Here is a 12,482-nt window from a genome sequence, read left to right as displayed (position 1 = left end):
TCCACCAAGTAGGTATAGGGTCTCAAGACTTTGGACCATCCTCTACTGCTTTCCCAGGCCACAAGCAGGAGCTGGATGGGAAGTGGGGCAGCTGGAACACAAATCAGCTCCCATATGAGATCCTGGCGCATGCAAGGTGAGAACTTTAGACACTGAGACATCACGTCAAGACCCTTAGTTATTTTATAATGTCTGTGCATGGTACAACTGGATGATTTTTATTGCAGTGTTTTGGTAAATATACATACTATTCTTAAATTGCTAGAGATGTTTATGTAAATTAATTATCAAATTTGCTTTTAAAATACATAAGGACAAGTACTTTGGAGTGAAATGTTTACATTTTATTCATTCAGGGAATGTTCTTTTGTGAGTCTTGCTAGGGCTGATGTCAGGAGCACTGTTTTAGGTCCTGCAGTACAGGAAATGATCAAAATAATGATTGAGGTTGTTTTTTAATATTGCCATTAAAACTTTTGTTTACTTTCATAGAGAGTCTGAGGGGGATTTTCCATTTGCTGCCTTACTCAGCAAAAGGCATGTGTCAGGGCTGGGCCAGACTGAAGGCGAGAAGCTGGAATTCAGTTTGGGTCTCCCAAGTGGGTAGCAGGGACCCAAAAACTGAAGCTATCAACTGACAGCTCTCAGTGTTCATTAACAGGAACCTGAGTTGGAAGGGCAGTGGTGGAGTCTCACAGCAGGCACTCCAGGGGGTACTGCAGGTGCCCTCAAAGGCATGAGCTGCGCCAGGCACTCCTGGGGGGACTGGAGTGCCCTCACAGCATGAGCTGCACTGAACACTCCAGGGAGGACTGTGGGTGCTGCATTGCCATGAGCTGTGCCGGGCACTCCAGGGGGGACTGTGGGTGCCCACACAGGCATGAGCTGCACTGGGTACTCCAGGGGGGACTGCGGGTGCTACACAGGCTTGAGCTGCACTGAGCATTCCAGGTGGAATTGTGGGTGTCCACACAGCCATGAACTGCGCTGGGCACTGCAGGGGGGACTGCGGGTGCTACATGGCCATGAACTGCTGCACCTGGAGCTCACCCTCCAACTGACGTTTAATGTCAGTGGCTGACATATTTTGTGGAGGTATAGTTGATAGATACACAAATAAATAGGTGAAAAAGATATTTGATATGTTTCATATAGAACGGTAAGAGATAAGTTTTGTTAAAGTGACCAAAGTGGTGTAGTTTAGAATCAGTGGTCAGGAGGTCTGAGCCGAGACTTGGCTGGTAGAGATAGACAGATGATGGGTACTGAAGGCCAGAGCCTGGAATTCAGTTTGCATCTCCCGAATAACAGAAACAGTAGAGCATTCCTGATAGGATGACACAGGATAATTTTTCCTTTTTTTCCCCCCTTTTTCTTCCTTGCCTTTTTATTTCTTTATTTTTATTTACCTATTTTTGTTGGAAAGGCAGATTTACAGAGAGTTGGAGAAACAAAGAAAGATGTTCTCAAAAGACCACAATGGCTGGAGCTCATCTGAAGTCAGGAGCCAGGAGCTTCTTCCAGGTCTCCCATGTGGGTGCAGGGTTGCAAGGGTTTAGACCATCCTCCACTGCTTTTCTATACCACAGACAGCGAGAGTGATGGAAAGTGGAGTAGCCAGGACCCAAACCTGCACCCGTATAGGATCCTGGTGCTTTTGTAGGTAGAAGATTAGCCAGTTGAGCCATTGTACCACCCCCAGAATAAAGATTCTAATGTGAGAAATAGGTGTAGCCTGCTTAGGGAACATGAAGAGGCCGGGTCACTTTGGAGTTTTGAGGGTTAACCATGAGTGTGTTGTTGTATGGCCAAACTAGAGGAAAGGCTGGGACAAGATGACAGTGAGCTATAGAGACTGGTAAGGAAACTTGGGGTTTTTCATATGTTTCTGGTTTAGCAGAAAACTAATTTGAGAGTATTTGTAAGAGCATTGACAATCTAAAGTCTTTGCATAAATATTCAAAGAATTAATTAAGGTTCTGGGGGTATAGGAGGACTAAACCTGGTTGGATGTCTCAGAGAAGATTCTCTATAAGTAGTTCCATTTAAACTTAGACTTAAGAAATAAATATAAAATGATGAGAGGCATGACATGGTAAGAATATGGTGAGTGAAGTCTCAGTTAGAAGGAGCTTAATAGCATGCATCCATATAGGAAAGCTAAGTTGATCCTCTGTTTAAAATGGTGTTGGCAGAGGTCGGAGGGGGAGATACGCAACAAAAGCATGACAGTCTTATAAGGCATTTGCACTATTAGTCATTCATTCTCTGTAACAGTAATTTAAAGGAGAATGATTTGATTAATTTACGTTGGCCTGTTCTTTGGACTGGGAAAGGAGGGCAAGAGATTTTAATGAAGGAAATCAGTTAGATACTACAATCCATGTATGGAAGATGGTGATGGTGATTACATTACAGAAAGTTGTAGGTAGAGGTTCTAAAATGAAGACAAGTTCTAAGAACATGGCTTTGTAAGGAGAGAAAGATGCCAAGGATCGGTCCCAGGTTTGTACCTGAGCAGATGGGCGCATGGTGATGTCACAGTTAACTGGTCATTTGAAAGCCACCATACTGTTTCAAGGTGTAAATGAAAGGTTCTTTTTGGATTGTTTGTTTTAAAATGACTGTCACCTTAACAACAAACACACGCATAGACCTTGCTGTGTTCCCTGAACAGTTCAGCTCCTTCAGTGAGGCAGTGCCTGTTACTGTTCCCATCCCACAGGTGAGAGCACAGGCAGAGGGAAGTGAAGTGGCCTGTGTTTTCATAGTTTTGCTCCCTAGCTTATGGTGTGAACTTTTAATCACACAAATTGCATGCCATCTTACCATTTATCTGGATTTGCCTAAAATATCTTAATTTTGGATGTGTATTGTTTCTTGGAAAGTTGACTTTTTGTGCATTCAGCTATCATACCTGGTGAGAGGTACATGCCATTCAAACAGGCAGTGATAATATCCTCTTTAATAAAATATTAATTGCTTTCACATCCAAAAATTCTGCTTTGAAGTTACTTGCTCTGTGTAGTGCAGTGTCCTTGCAGCACATTTTGCAGTAGTGTTATTGACTGTGTAGTCAGTTGAAGATGCTTTAATGTGAAGACCCTTCCTTACATAGTCTTTGTAAATCCCTGAATATTAGTGTTGTGGATCAGGTACTGTCGCACTGCTGACTGGGAACGGGCTGCTCACGGGACTGAGGGGCAGTCGTCATGTTGACTAACGAGGCCTTAGGTATGTTGGCTTAGTTTGCAAACTGACCGTCTCCAAGGGAAGATCTCTTACACATTTTGGTTAGTAGAGGATCAAGTCCTCAGGAGTGACTTGCTGCTTGTGAGATCAAGCAGTTGACTGAGAAGAGAGCCAGGCAAGGCACACATCCTGTGAACTATCAGATGTTTCGAAAGGAACAGAAACCTAAACTTTGGAAATATGTCTCTGCTGTTTGCATTTTCTATATTTATCCCTTTACAGTGTTCAATAATGTTCTTCTGCAGAGGTTACCTTAATCTGGTATGCTGTGAGTGTAAGGAGAGGCACTATAGCTATTTGGGGAAGGCTTGTAACTTAGAAGTGGTTGCTCAGAGCCCTCTGGAGGCTAAACCTCCAGGACTTAACCGCATTTTACTGTTTGCCACCAATACATTAATCCAGTGCTTTGCCTTAACAAGGGATGCTATACTTGTTACTCCAATTTTTTTAAGGTTTCTTTTTATTCCATCTTTATATAAATATTTTTGTGGGTTTTTTTTTTTAAAGATTTATTTATTTTTATTGGAAAGACAGATCTACAGAGAGAAGGAGACAGAAAGATCTTCCATCCATTGGTTTACTCCCCAAGTGGCCACAATGGCCAGAGCTGAGCAAATCCAAAACCAGGAGCTAGGAGCTTCTTCCAGGTCTCTGATGTGGGTGCAAGGTTCCAAGATTTTGGGCTGTCTTCATTGCTTTCCCAGGCCACAAACAGGGAGCTGGATGGGAACTAGAGCTGCTAGGATATGAAGTGGCACCCATATGGGATCCTGGCACTTGCAAGGTGGTGAGGTGAGGATTTAGTCACTGGGCCATGGTGCCAGGCCCTCTTAAATTTATAAAACAAAAAGGAGTTCCCATATATGCCCCATTTCTCCTATAAACATATATTTGTCACAGTTAATTAATGTACCTAGTTTCTTCTGCTTTTTTTTATTTAATTCAAACTCCTTTTATCTCTGTAATTCCTCCTTACCTCTAGTAATTCGCATTCTTTGTTCAGATTGAGTTTTCCTTCGATTTGTGTTTCTCACATTTGTTTGTCTTTGTTTAACTTATTTCATTCAACACAATGTCTTCCACTTCCATCCATTTTTGTCACAGATAACAAAATTTCCTTTTAATAGCTGAATGATATTCCTGTGTGTGTGTGTGTGTGTGTGTGTGTGTGCGTGCACTACATTTTCTTTATCCCTTCGTCTGCTGACACCTGGATTGATTCTGTATCTCGGCTATTAAACACGGTGAGCACGGCGAGTTCTTACCTTTCTTGCGTGTGCCCACCACTATCATTGCTTAATCATACGCAGTGCCATTTCTAGTTATTTAAAACAAGTCTCCATGTTTTCTGTAGTGGCTGAACACATTTATATGCTCCACATTCCTGATAGCATTTATGACTCTTTGATTACAGCCATCCTGACAGGGTGTGGTAATATCTCATTGTGGTTTTGATTTACATTTCCCTAATGGGTAGTGATATTGATTTTTAAAAATTTGTTGGCTATTTTTTCCCCTTTGAGAGCTGTGTATTTCTATATATTCGTGTGATTAGAGTTTCTTTTTCTCTTGTAATGAGATAAAAACGCTACTTTTTTATGTTGATTTTTTTTGAGTCCTGTGACTTTATTGAACTGAGTTATTCTAACCATGTACAATATATCTGTGAATGTGGATATTTAGCCTTTTTCCTCCCAACTTGCTATTGAGTGAGAGTGGTGAAAGTAGACGTTGTGCTTTGTTCCAGATTTGAGAGAAAATACTTTGGGTTTTTCTTCGTTCGTTATGATATTGGCTATTAGTTTGTGGTGAATAGCTTTCATAACTTTCATAACTTTGATGTATGTTCCTTATGTATCTTAATTTGTTAAGAGGGTCTTTTTGGGCCTTGTGGCATAGCCTAGTGGGCTGAAGTCCTTATCTTGCATGTGCTGGGATCCCATAAGGGTGCCTGTTCTAATCCCATCTAGCTCCCTGCCTGTGGCTGGGGAAGCAGTTAAAGACTGCCCAAAGCTGTGGGACCCTGCACTTGCATGAGAGACCCAGAAGAGGCACCTGGCTTTGGATTGCCTCAGCTCTGGCTGCTCCAGCTGCTCGAGGAGTCAATCAATGGATGAAAGATCTTCCTCTCTGTCTTTCCTCTTCTCTGTATATCTGTCTTTAAAGAAAATCTTTTCTTTTTCTTTTTTTAAAGAAGAGTGAATTTTTTTTATTATCATGAAAGGATGTTAAATTTTCTCAAATGATTTCTCTGCATCTGTTGACCTGACCATATTGGTTATTTGTTCTGTTGATTCGATTTATGATGTTTATTAGTTTCTGAAGGTTGAATACCCCTTATGTTTCTGGAATAAATGTTACTTGAACATGATGTATTTTCCATGTAGTGTTAGGTGTAGTTTGCTAATATTTTGCTGGGGATTTTTGCACATGTATTCATCTAGGATATTGGTCTGTAGGGTTTTGTGTGTGTGTGTGTGTGTGTGTGTGTGTGTTGATCTTTGTTGTCTTTTGGTGTCAGAGTGATGCTGGCTTTATAATGAGAGTTTAGCAGAATTCTACTTTTTTCAGTGTTTTGTAATGCTTTGAAAAATGTTGCAAATTAGTTCCATTTTAAATCTTTTCTAGAATTTAGCAGTAAAGCATCAGATCCTAGACTTTTCTTTGGAAGATTTTAATTACTGTGTTGATCTTCCTTGCTTTCTTCTCTTTTAAAATGTTAATTATTAATTGATTAATTTGGAAGGCAGACTGTTAGACATACTGGGCCTGTGGCGCCAGCAGCTACGACCCTTGCTTGTATGAGGTGGCTAAGGCCTTCCCTAGTCCTGCTATGTGGGCATGACTGATGCTGAGACTTTAGGAGCAAGAACCCAGGCGCCAGCTCTGGGAGATGTTCACAGGACCCTTCTCTAGCTTACGGTGGTGATTGTGCACTGGCAGGTGTGAGTTTGCAGCACTGAGGAGCAAAGAGGCCCTTCCCTCATTCCCAGAGGGTATGTTCTGATGACTTGCTCTAAGATTGCATCCCCTGGCAGGGTAGCTGGGGCAGGAGTGGTGAGCTATGGCAGGGGACATTTCCTGCTTCTCTACCGATGTCCAGATTTTGTCACTTCCTCACTGAAGTTTTTCCCTCTGTCGGTCTCTTTATTTCTGTTATTTTTATATATGTACAACCTTTTCCCAGTAAGATGGCATCTGCTGGCTGAGAAACCAAGATAGGAGTGGTGGACAGGGGCAGCAGGCTGTGGCAGGGGAGGTATGCCTTCCCTCTGCAAGTTGTGGTGTCCCTGTGCTGCGTGTGGTTACCGTAAGCTCATTGAAACTGCTCCTCAGACGGGCTTCGGGAAGTACCGTTCTTTCCTTGTCCTGAAGCTGTTTTCTGGCTGAGGTGGTTGTAGATTCTCTTTAGCCATCTTGAGCCTTTTCTACTGGGTTACTGTTATTAGTTAATTAATTATGTTATTTTAAAATTTGCGTTAGATAATTGGAAATTTTTTTTTTGAATTTACATTAGAGAGATTTACACGGAGGAGAGACAGAAATATCTTCTGTCTGCAGGTTAACTTCCCAGGGGGCCACAATGGCTAGAGCTGAGCTGATCAGATACCAGGAGTCAGGAGCTTGTTCTGGGTGTCCTAGTGGGTGCAGGGTTTCAAGACTTTGGGCCATCCTCGACTGCTTTTCCAGGCCACAAGCAGGGAGCTGGATGAGAAGTAGAGCAGTCAGGATATGAACTATCGCCTGCATGGGCAAAAGTCCTCCATTGCCTTGAATGCACTGAGATGATGTTTTTGTTCCACAATGAAAAATTACACTTTCAGTTCATATCTTTTAAAAATTCATAGGAAATAATAGTTAAAAGTTTATTTTGGTGCCAAATTATTTTTTGAAATCCATGTGTAGCTTTTTTTCATAATAGGTACTTTTCAAAATTAAGACTTAATTGAAAGAAAGGCTGTGCTTGGTATTGTTGCTTATCTGTGTTTGTGGTGGGAGTTCTTTTGTTCTTTGTCCTGTGACAGCGGTACTTGACCATTACTTTTTGTAACTTGTCAAATGATCTGCAAGGGGGAAAGTTGTTTGCTTCAACTGTAATCCTTAAGCAAAAGTTTCTAATGCAGGGATTCAAGTAACCTGTTTCCTTTTTCTAATTCTAGGTGAGAATTATGAAGATGATGACCTAGTAAACTCTGATGAGGTGATGAAGAAACCATGTCCAGTACAGATTGTTCTTGCTCATGAAGATGACCATAACTTTGAACTTGATGAAGAAGCTTTGGAGCAGATCTTGCTACAGGAACACATACGAGATCTTAATATAGTAGTGGTGTCTGTGGCAGGAGCTTTTCGTAAAGGGAAATCATTTCTGCTGGACTTCATGCTTAGATATATGTATAACAAGGTGAATAGTGTCTTTTAAATTGAACCGATTAGAAACAGACTAACCTACCCTGTTTTTTGTTTTTTTGTTTTTTTTTAATCCACCAAGATCTGTATCTTTAATTTTATAGAAATACAATTCTTCATAGGATTTCCTGGCTAAGGCTGTGACAGAAGTTGTTGCAGAGTTCACCTCTGCATACTACACTGATGGGTGGGGCGTGTTTTTGAGTGTCTGCTCTGGATCTCAGGATGTCTCAATGTATCCTGCGGTCCCTGAAGTACTATTGATCTTTCCTCCCGTCTTGTTATTTCTTGTCAATTTCCCCTTCTTTCTTGGGCATCTTTACAGTGAATGAAATAGGCAGAGACTCCTGTAAAAGTACACTTACTTTTAATGTAAGCCCCTTTTAGCGGTGGCTACTTTTAAAACATTTTTAAGTTTAATTTATTTGAAAGGCAAAGAGACAAGATACAAAGACTGTCCATCTGCTAGTTTACTCCCTAAAGTGCCTGCACCAACTGGAGCTAGTTCAGGTTGAACATCAGAAGCCGGGAACTCAGGCTAGATCTCTCCTGTGAATGTCAAGGGCCCAAGTGCTTGAGCCTTTGCCTGCTGCTTCCCAGATTTCGCATCAGAGGGAAGCGGGAAGCTGCAGTGCAGCCAGGACTGCAAGCATGCTGTCTGGGATCATGGAAAGCGGCTGTCCTGGGGGCCCCAGCCCTTGTGACTTAGAAATAAAGTCTGGCGCCTCCATATGTCAGATATGTGGGGGCTTCACAGAGTTTATGTAAAATTTGTATTTTTATTTTATTTTTCCATGAACTTTTAAAAGCCCCCTTATGTTTTGCTGTTTCTCCAATCCTACTATGTTCATGGCTGATCTATTCATAGGAGTCCTTTCCTGACTTTCAGGATGTGATATTCTCATCCAAACTCACATAGCCAAGATTGTATTGCTATTCTTTGTTACTTCTTTTTTTTTTTCTACCTGGCTAAGTTAATGTTTTTTTGGAGTGGTTCTTACCTTGATAATCATAGCCCCCAAACTGGGCCTTCTAGGCATGCAGTGTCTGTTTTGATTGATGAATCTGCCTGTACACATTTTCATTTTTAGATGTTACGAGTTGACTGACAAGCTCCCAGCAAATTAACTTGTATTAGATGTATTTTTATTTAAGAAAAAAATCTGAGAGGCGCAGAGAGAGAGTTTGGGGAGGGGCAGAAAGGAGGGAATGAACTGGCATGCTTTGGTTCATTTCCTAAAGTGTTTAAGATGGGGCTGTGGGTGGGAGTCGAAACTCAGAGTGTCCTGTGTGGGTGACTGGGCACCACTGGAACTTCCAGTCTGCTTTAGCAGGAAATTGAGACCTTTGAGCTCAGAAACCACCTGAAGAAAATAAAAAATAACACTTCGGCAGAATGATGTAATTAAACACCTGTCAGGGTGTATGAATTCTGCCTTGAGGTAAGATATAAGGTAAACGTTTCCGATCGGCTTTTCAGGAAACTGTTCACTATGTCCTTTTCCCAAGGATATTTTTAGGCATTTTCAAGTGTGCCTGAATATCAAGAGTATTTGCAATTAAACAAATAATACTGTATGTATTGAAGAAATTGAGAAAGATATATTTAAAACTTTTCCATTTAGATTTTCCCAGAAAAATACAGCTGAAAGAGCAATATGTAAATGACAACATTGCTTTTCTAACAATCTGTACTTCTAAAAGTGTAAAGTGATGATGAGACCTTCTAATTTCGGAAGTTAACTTGTGTATATTGCGTTTACCTGTGTCTGAGCTGTTCATGTCAAACGTATTTGATCCCAAGCAGGTCACAGAGAGGAAATCGAATGGTAGTCGGGGAAGGGAGCTGATCACTTGTCTTGGAATGACGTAAGCGTCACCTCACGTGCCATTTCTAAGTACATCTTTGATCAGTTGGTAGCGGCAGTTTAGAGTAGAGTAGCAGCCCACATTTTCATTTGTAATCAGGATGATAAAACACCTCCTTTCCTGAAGTTACAGAAGGAATATGATGGCCTGGGTGGGGTAACATGTCTGGTTGGTGGCCTGTAAGTTGAAATATCTTTTTCAGTTATAAGATTTCCGTAAAGAATTATAAATCATCTTTTTCTGCTAATGAAAAATTATATTAACAGAATGATTTCTGAGTTAATATGATTTTACTTACATGGATTTAGTGCTTTTCCCTTGAAGCGAAAATAAGGCAGAAATAACATTGAGATAGTTTGTTTTATAGACCTGTGTGCCTATAAAAATGGAACATTTACCAAAAAGGCGTAGACAAGCAGTGGATTGTGTTCTGCACTGATCTCAGTGTACGTGAGGATGCAGTTTCCCAGAGAGAGTCAGCAGGCGTATGTTTCACTTTATGGTTTAAAAATAGGTGTGTGTTTCACTTTAAGTAATTACGGAACGTTACTGTAAGGCTGCATGTGAATTCTTTGCTCTTGGATAAAACTTTTTGGCAAAGTTTCTACAGTAAGAGTATCCTAGATTTCTGCTGAAAGTCTTCAAAAATTATGGGGAAAATTCTGATTTTTAAGTCTCATTTTTGTGTGTGTGAAGTAACATTTTGTGTAGATTTTTTAAAGCACTACTTATATTAAGAATACAGTTGAAGTGTAAAAAGAGAAATTTAGTGTTATAAACTGGAGATAAATAAATTTCTTCTGTCAACAGATGTTATTTCTAAAGAAATGTGTAATGGTTTTTGACTCTGTACTGAGTTGTAGGGCTCTGGTTACTAAGCGTTGGTAGTATCTTACTCAGCATTCACAATAACTCTATGTAACAATTTAAGTATTTCAACTTGATAGGTAAAAACAAGCTTTGAAGTAGGAGACGGGGCTAAGATCCCAGACCAGGCAATTTGCTGCCAAAGTCTTTATTCTAAGAAGCTGTTATGTAAAGTAATTTTTGTTGTTTACCTATATACAACCCTAGTAGAGGAATTTTGTAGGAAATACCTACACTGAATTGATATTTGTACAGTGTTTGATAGTTTGCTTCAAAGTTGAAATAGATCACAGTAGAACAATTGCTTTTGCAAACATGGTAGCTGTTCTGGACACTATGGGTAGCTGAACTTACTGAATAAAGGTTCTTTTGCTCTGTTTGCTGCACAGAAGTTTGATTACACTTATGACGTTTGCTAAAGGCATTTTTAATGAAAAGCCGGCCTGTATATAGTGTCTTTGCTATTTAAAGAGCTTATTTCAAAACTGTTGCCGGATAAAGAGTAAAACCTATTTTTAAGCATTATATGCACTGCTGTCTGTAACTTATCGGAAACGTAGGTATCCCAGTATCAGCCCTGTGGAATGTTGAGCTAGGTTTTATTGTCTTCTCTAAGGCTAGCAGTGTCTGAGACTCCTGAGAAATGTGTGAATACTTGGGGCCAGGGGAAACTCGGGTTGTTTTGTGTTGGTTTTAAAGGAGGAGATGTATTTGTAGAACAATAATTTAAAATATTTCTTCTTAGTTTCACTTGATTTGTCACTGGTGGTATGACTTCCATGTAGTAAAAGACAGAAACCCTAGTATAGCCAATACGTTTTATAAGTGTGTTCTTTTGTAGCCACTGCCTCTCAGAACAGGCCACAAACACTTCCTGCTTGCTAGAGTTTTGTTCCTCCTCCTTGTTTATATTATCTCCAGCTGTTAGGGCTGACTGGTTTTACCACAGATGAATTTTGTCAGCTTTGGATCTTCATGAAAAGTAGTCACAAAGTTTGTACTTTCTGTGTCTTTGTTTTTCTTGTACTCAGTATGAATCCTAAGCAATTGATCATCTTACATTGCCCAGTGACATTGTATTGATTGAGTATATCACAGTTTATTTGCCTCTTCTGTTAATAGACATGAATTCATTCTAGTTTTGTCTGCTATGAATAAAGCTGCTTATGAACATTCTTGCATAAGTTGTGATGATATTAAGCACTTAATTCTGTTGGGTTTCACTCAAGAGCAAAAATGCCAGGTCCTGGCATGAAATACCTATTTAATCCAGTAGTGATTGCCACCATTTTCCAAAGTGGTTTCATTAATTTATATTTCTTTCATTCATTTTTATTGGAGAGGCAGATCAGATTTACAGGGAAGGTGAAACAGAGAGAAAGATCTTCCATCCACCGAGTCACTTCCTAAATGGCTGCAAGGGGTGGAGCTGATCCCATTTGAAGCAAGAAAGCAGGATTTTCTTCCAGGTCTCCCATACGATGCAGGGTATCAAGGCTTTAGACTGTCCTCTACTGCCTTCATAGACCATGAGTAGGGAAGTGGGATGGCAAATGGAACAGCTAGGACACAAACTGGTGCCCATATGGGATCCTGGTGCTTACAAAAGAAGGATTAGCCAGTTAAGCCAATGCACCAGGCCCATTAATTTATAAATGTAAATAGAAATCTACAGGCAGTGTAAACGATTTGTAGTTTCATAGAGCTTGTGAACACACTATTGTCGGTCTTTTTAATTTTAGCCATTCTGATAGGTGTGTATTTTGTTAATTTCAAATCATTATACTTGATGATGCTCATAAAATTGTTTTTGACTTAATATAAAAGTTTATTTAATTGTTGCTTTAGTTGTATTTTATGGATGATTGCACTAATTACAGGTGGAATATTGTATGTGACTTGTGTAACAAGCTGCTGGCACTTTTGAATTTTACATTATTTTGCCAATTTAAGAAGTGAGCATAATTTATGAGAATTTTAAGTCATTAAGGAAAATAAATTACCCTAAAGGAGTATTGAGCTTATTTGATTTTCCTGCATGTAAGCTAAGGGGATTAGTGTAGAGGTTATGTGGACTATAGACT

General features: G+C 40.0%; 1 protein-coding gene across 4 annotated transcripts in view; it reads left to right on the top strand.

Annotated features, from left to right (window-relative positions):
* ATL2 (atlastin GTPase 2) overlaps positions 1-12,482 on the top strand; it is a 46,536-nt gene that overhangs the window by 15,567 nt on the left and 18,487 nt on the right. For all 4 annotated transcript variants that reach the window (XM_040993097.1, XM_040993098.1, XM_040993099.1 and 1 more), the window contains exon 2: positions 7,413-7,657. In XM_040993097.1, coding sequence (XP_040849031.1) covers positions 7,413-7,657 — 245 coding nt within the window. The remainder of the gene's footprint in view (positions 1-7,412; positions 7,658-12,482) is intronic.

Source organism: Ochotona curzoniae, unplaced genomic scaffold (assembly GCF_017591425.1).
Source record: "Ochotona curzoniae isolate NIBS_2020 unplaced genomic scaffold, NIBS_Ocur_1.0 contig_883, whole genome shotgun sequence".
NCBI classification, from domain to species: domain Eukaryota; kingdom Metazoa; phylum Chordata; class Mammalia; order Lagomorpha; family Ochotonidae; genus Ochotona; species Ochotona curzoniae.
This window is presented reverse-complemented; position numbering and strand designations above follow the sequence as displayed.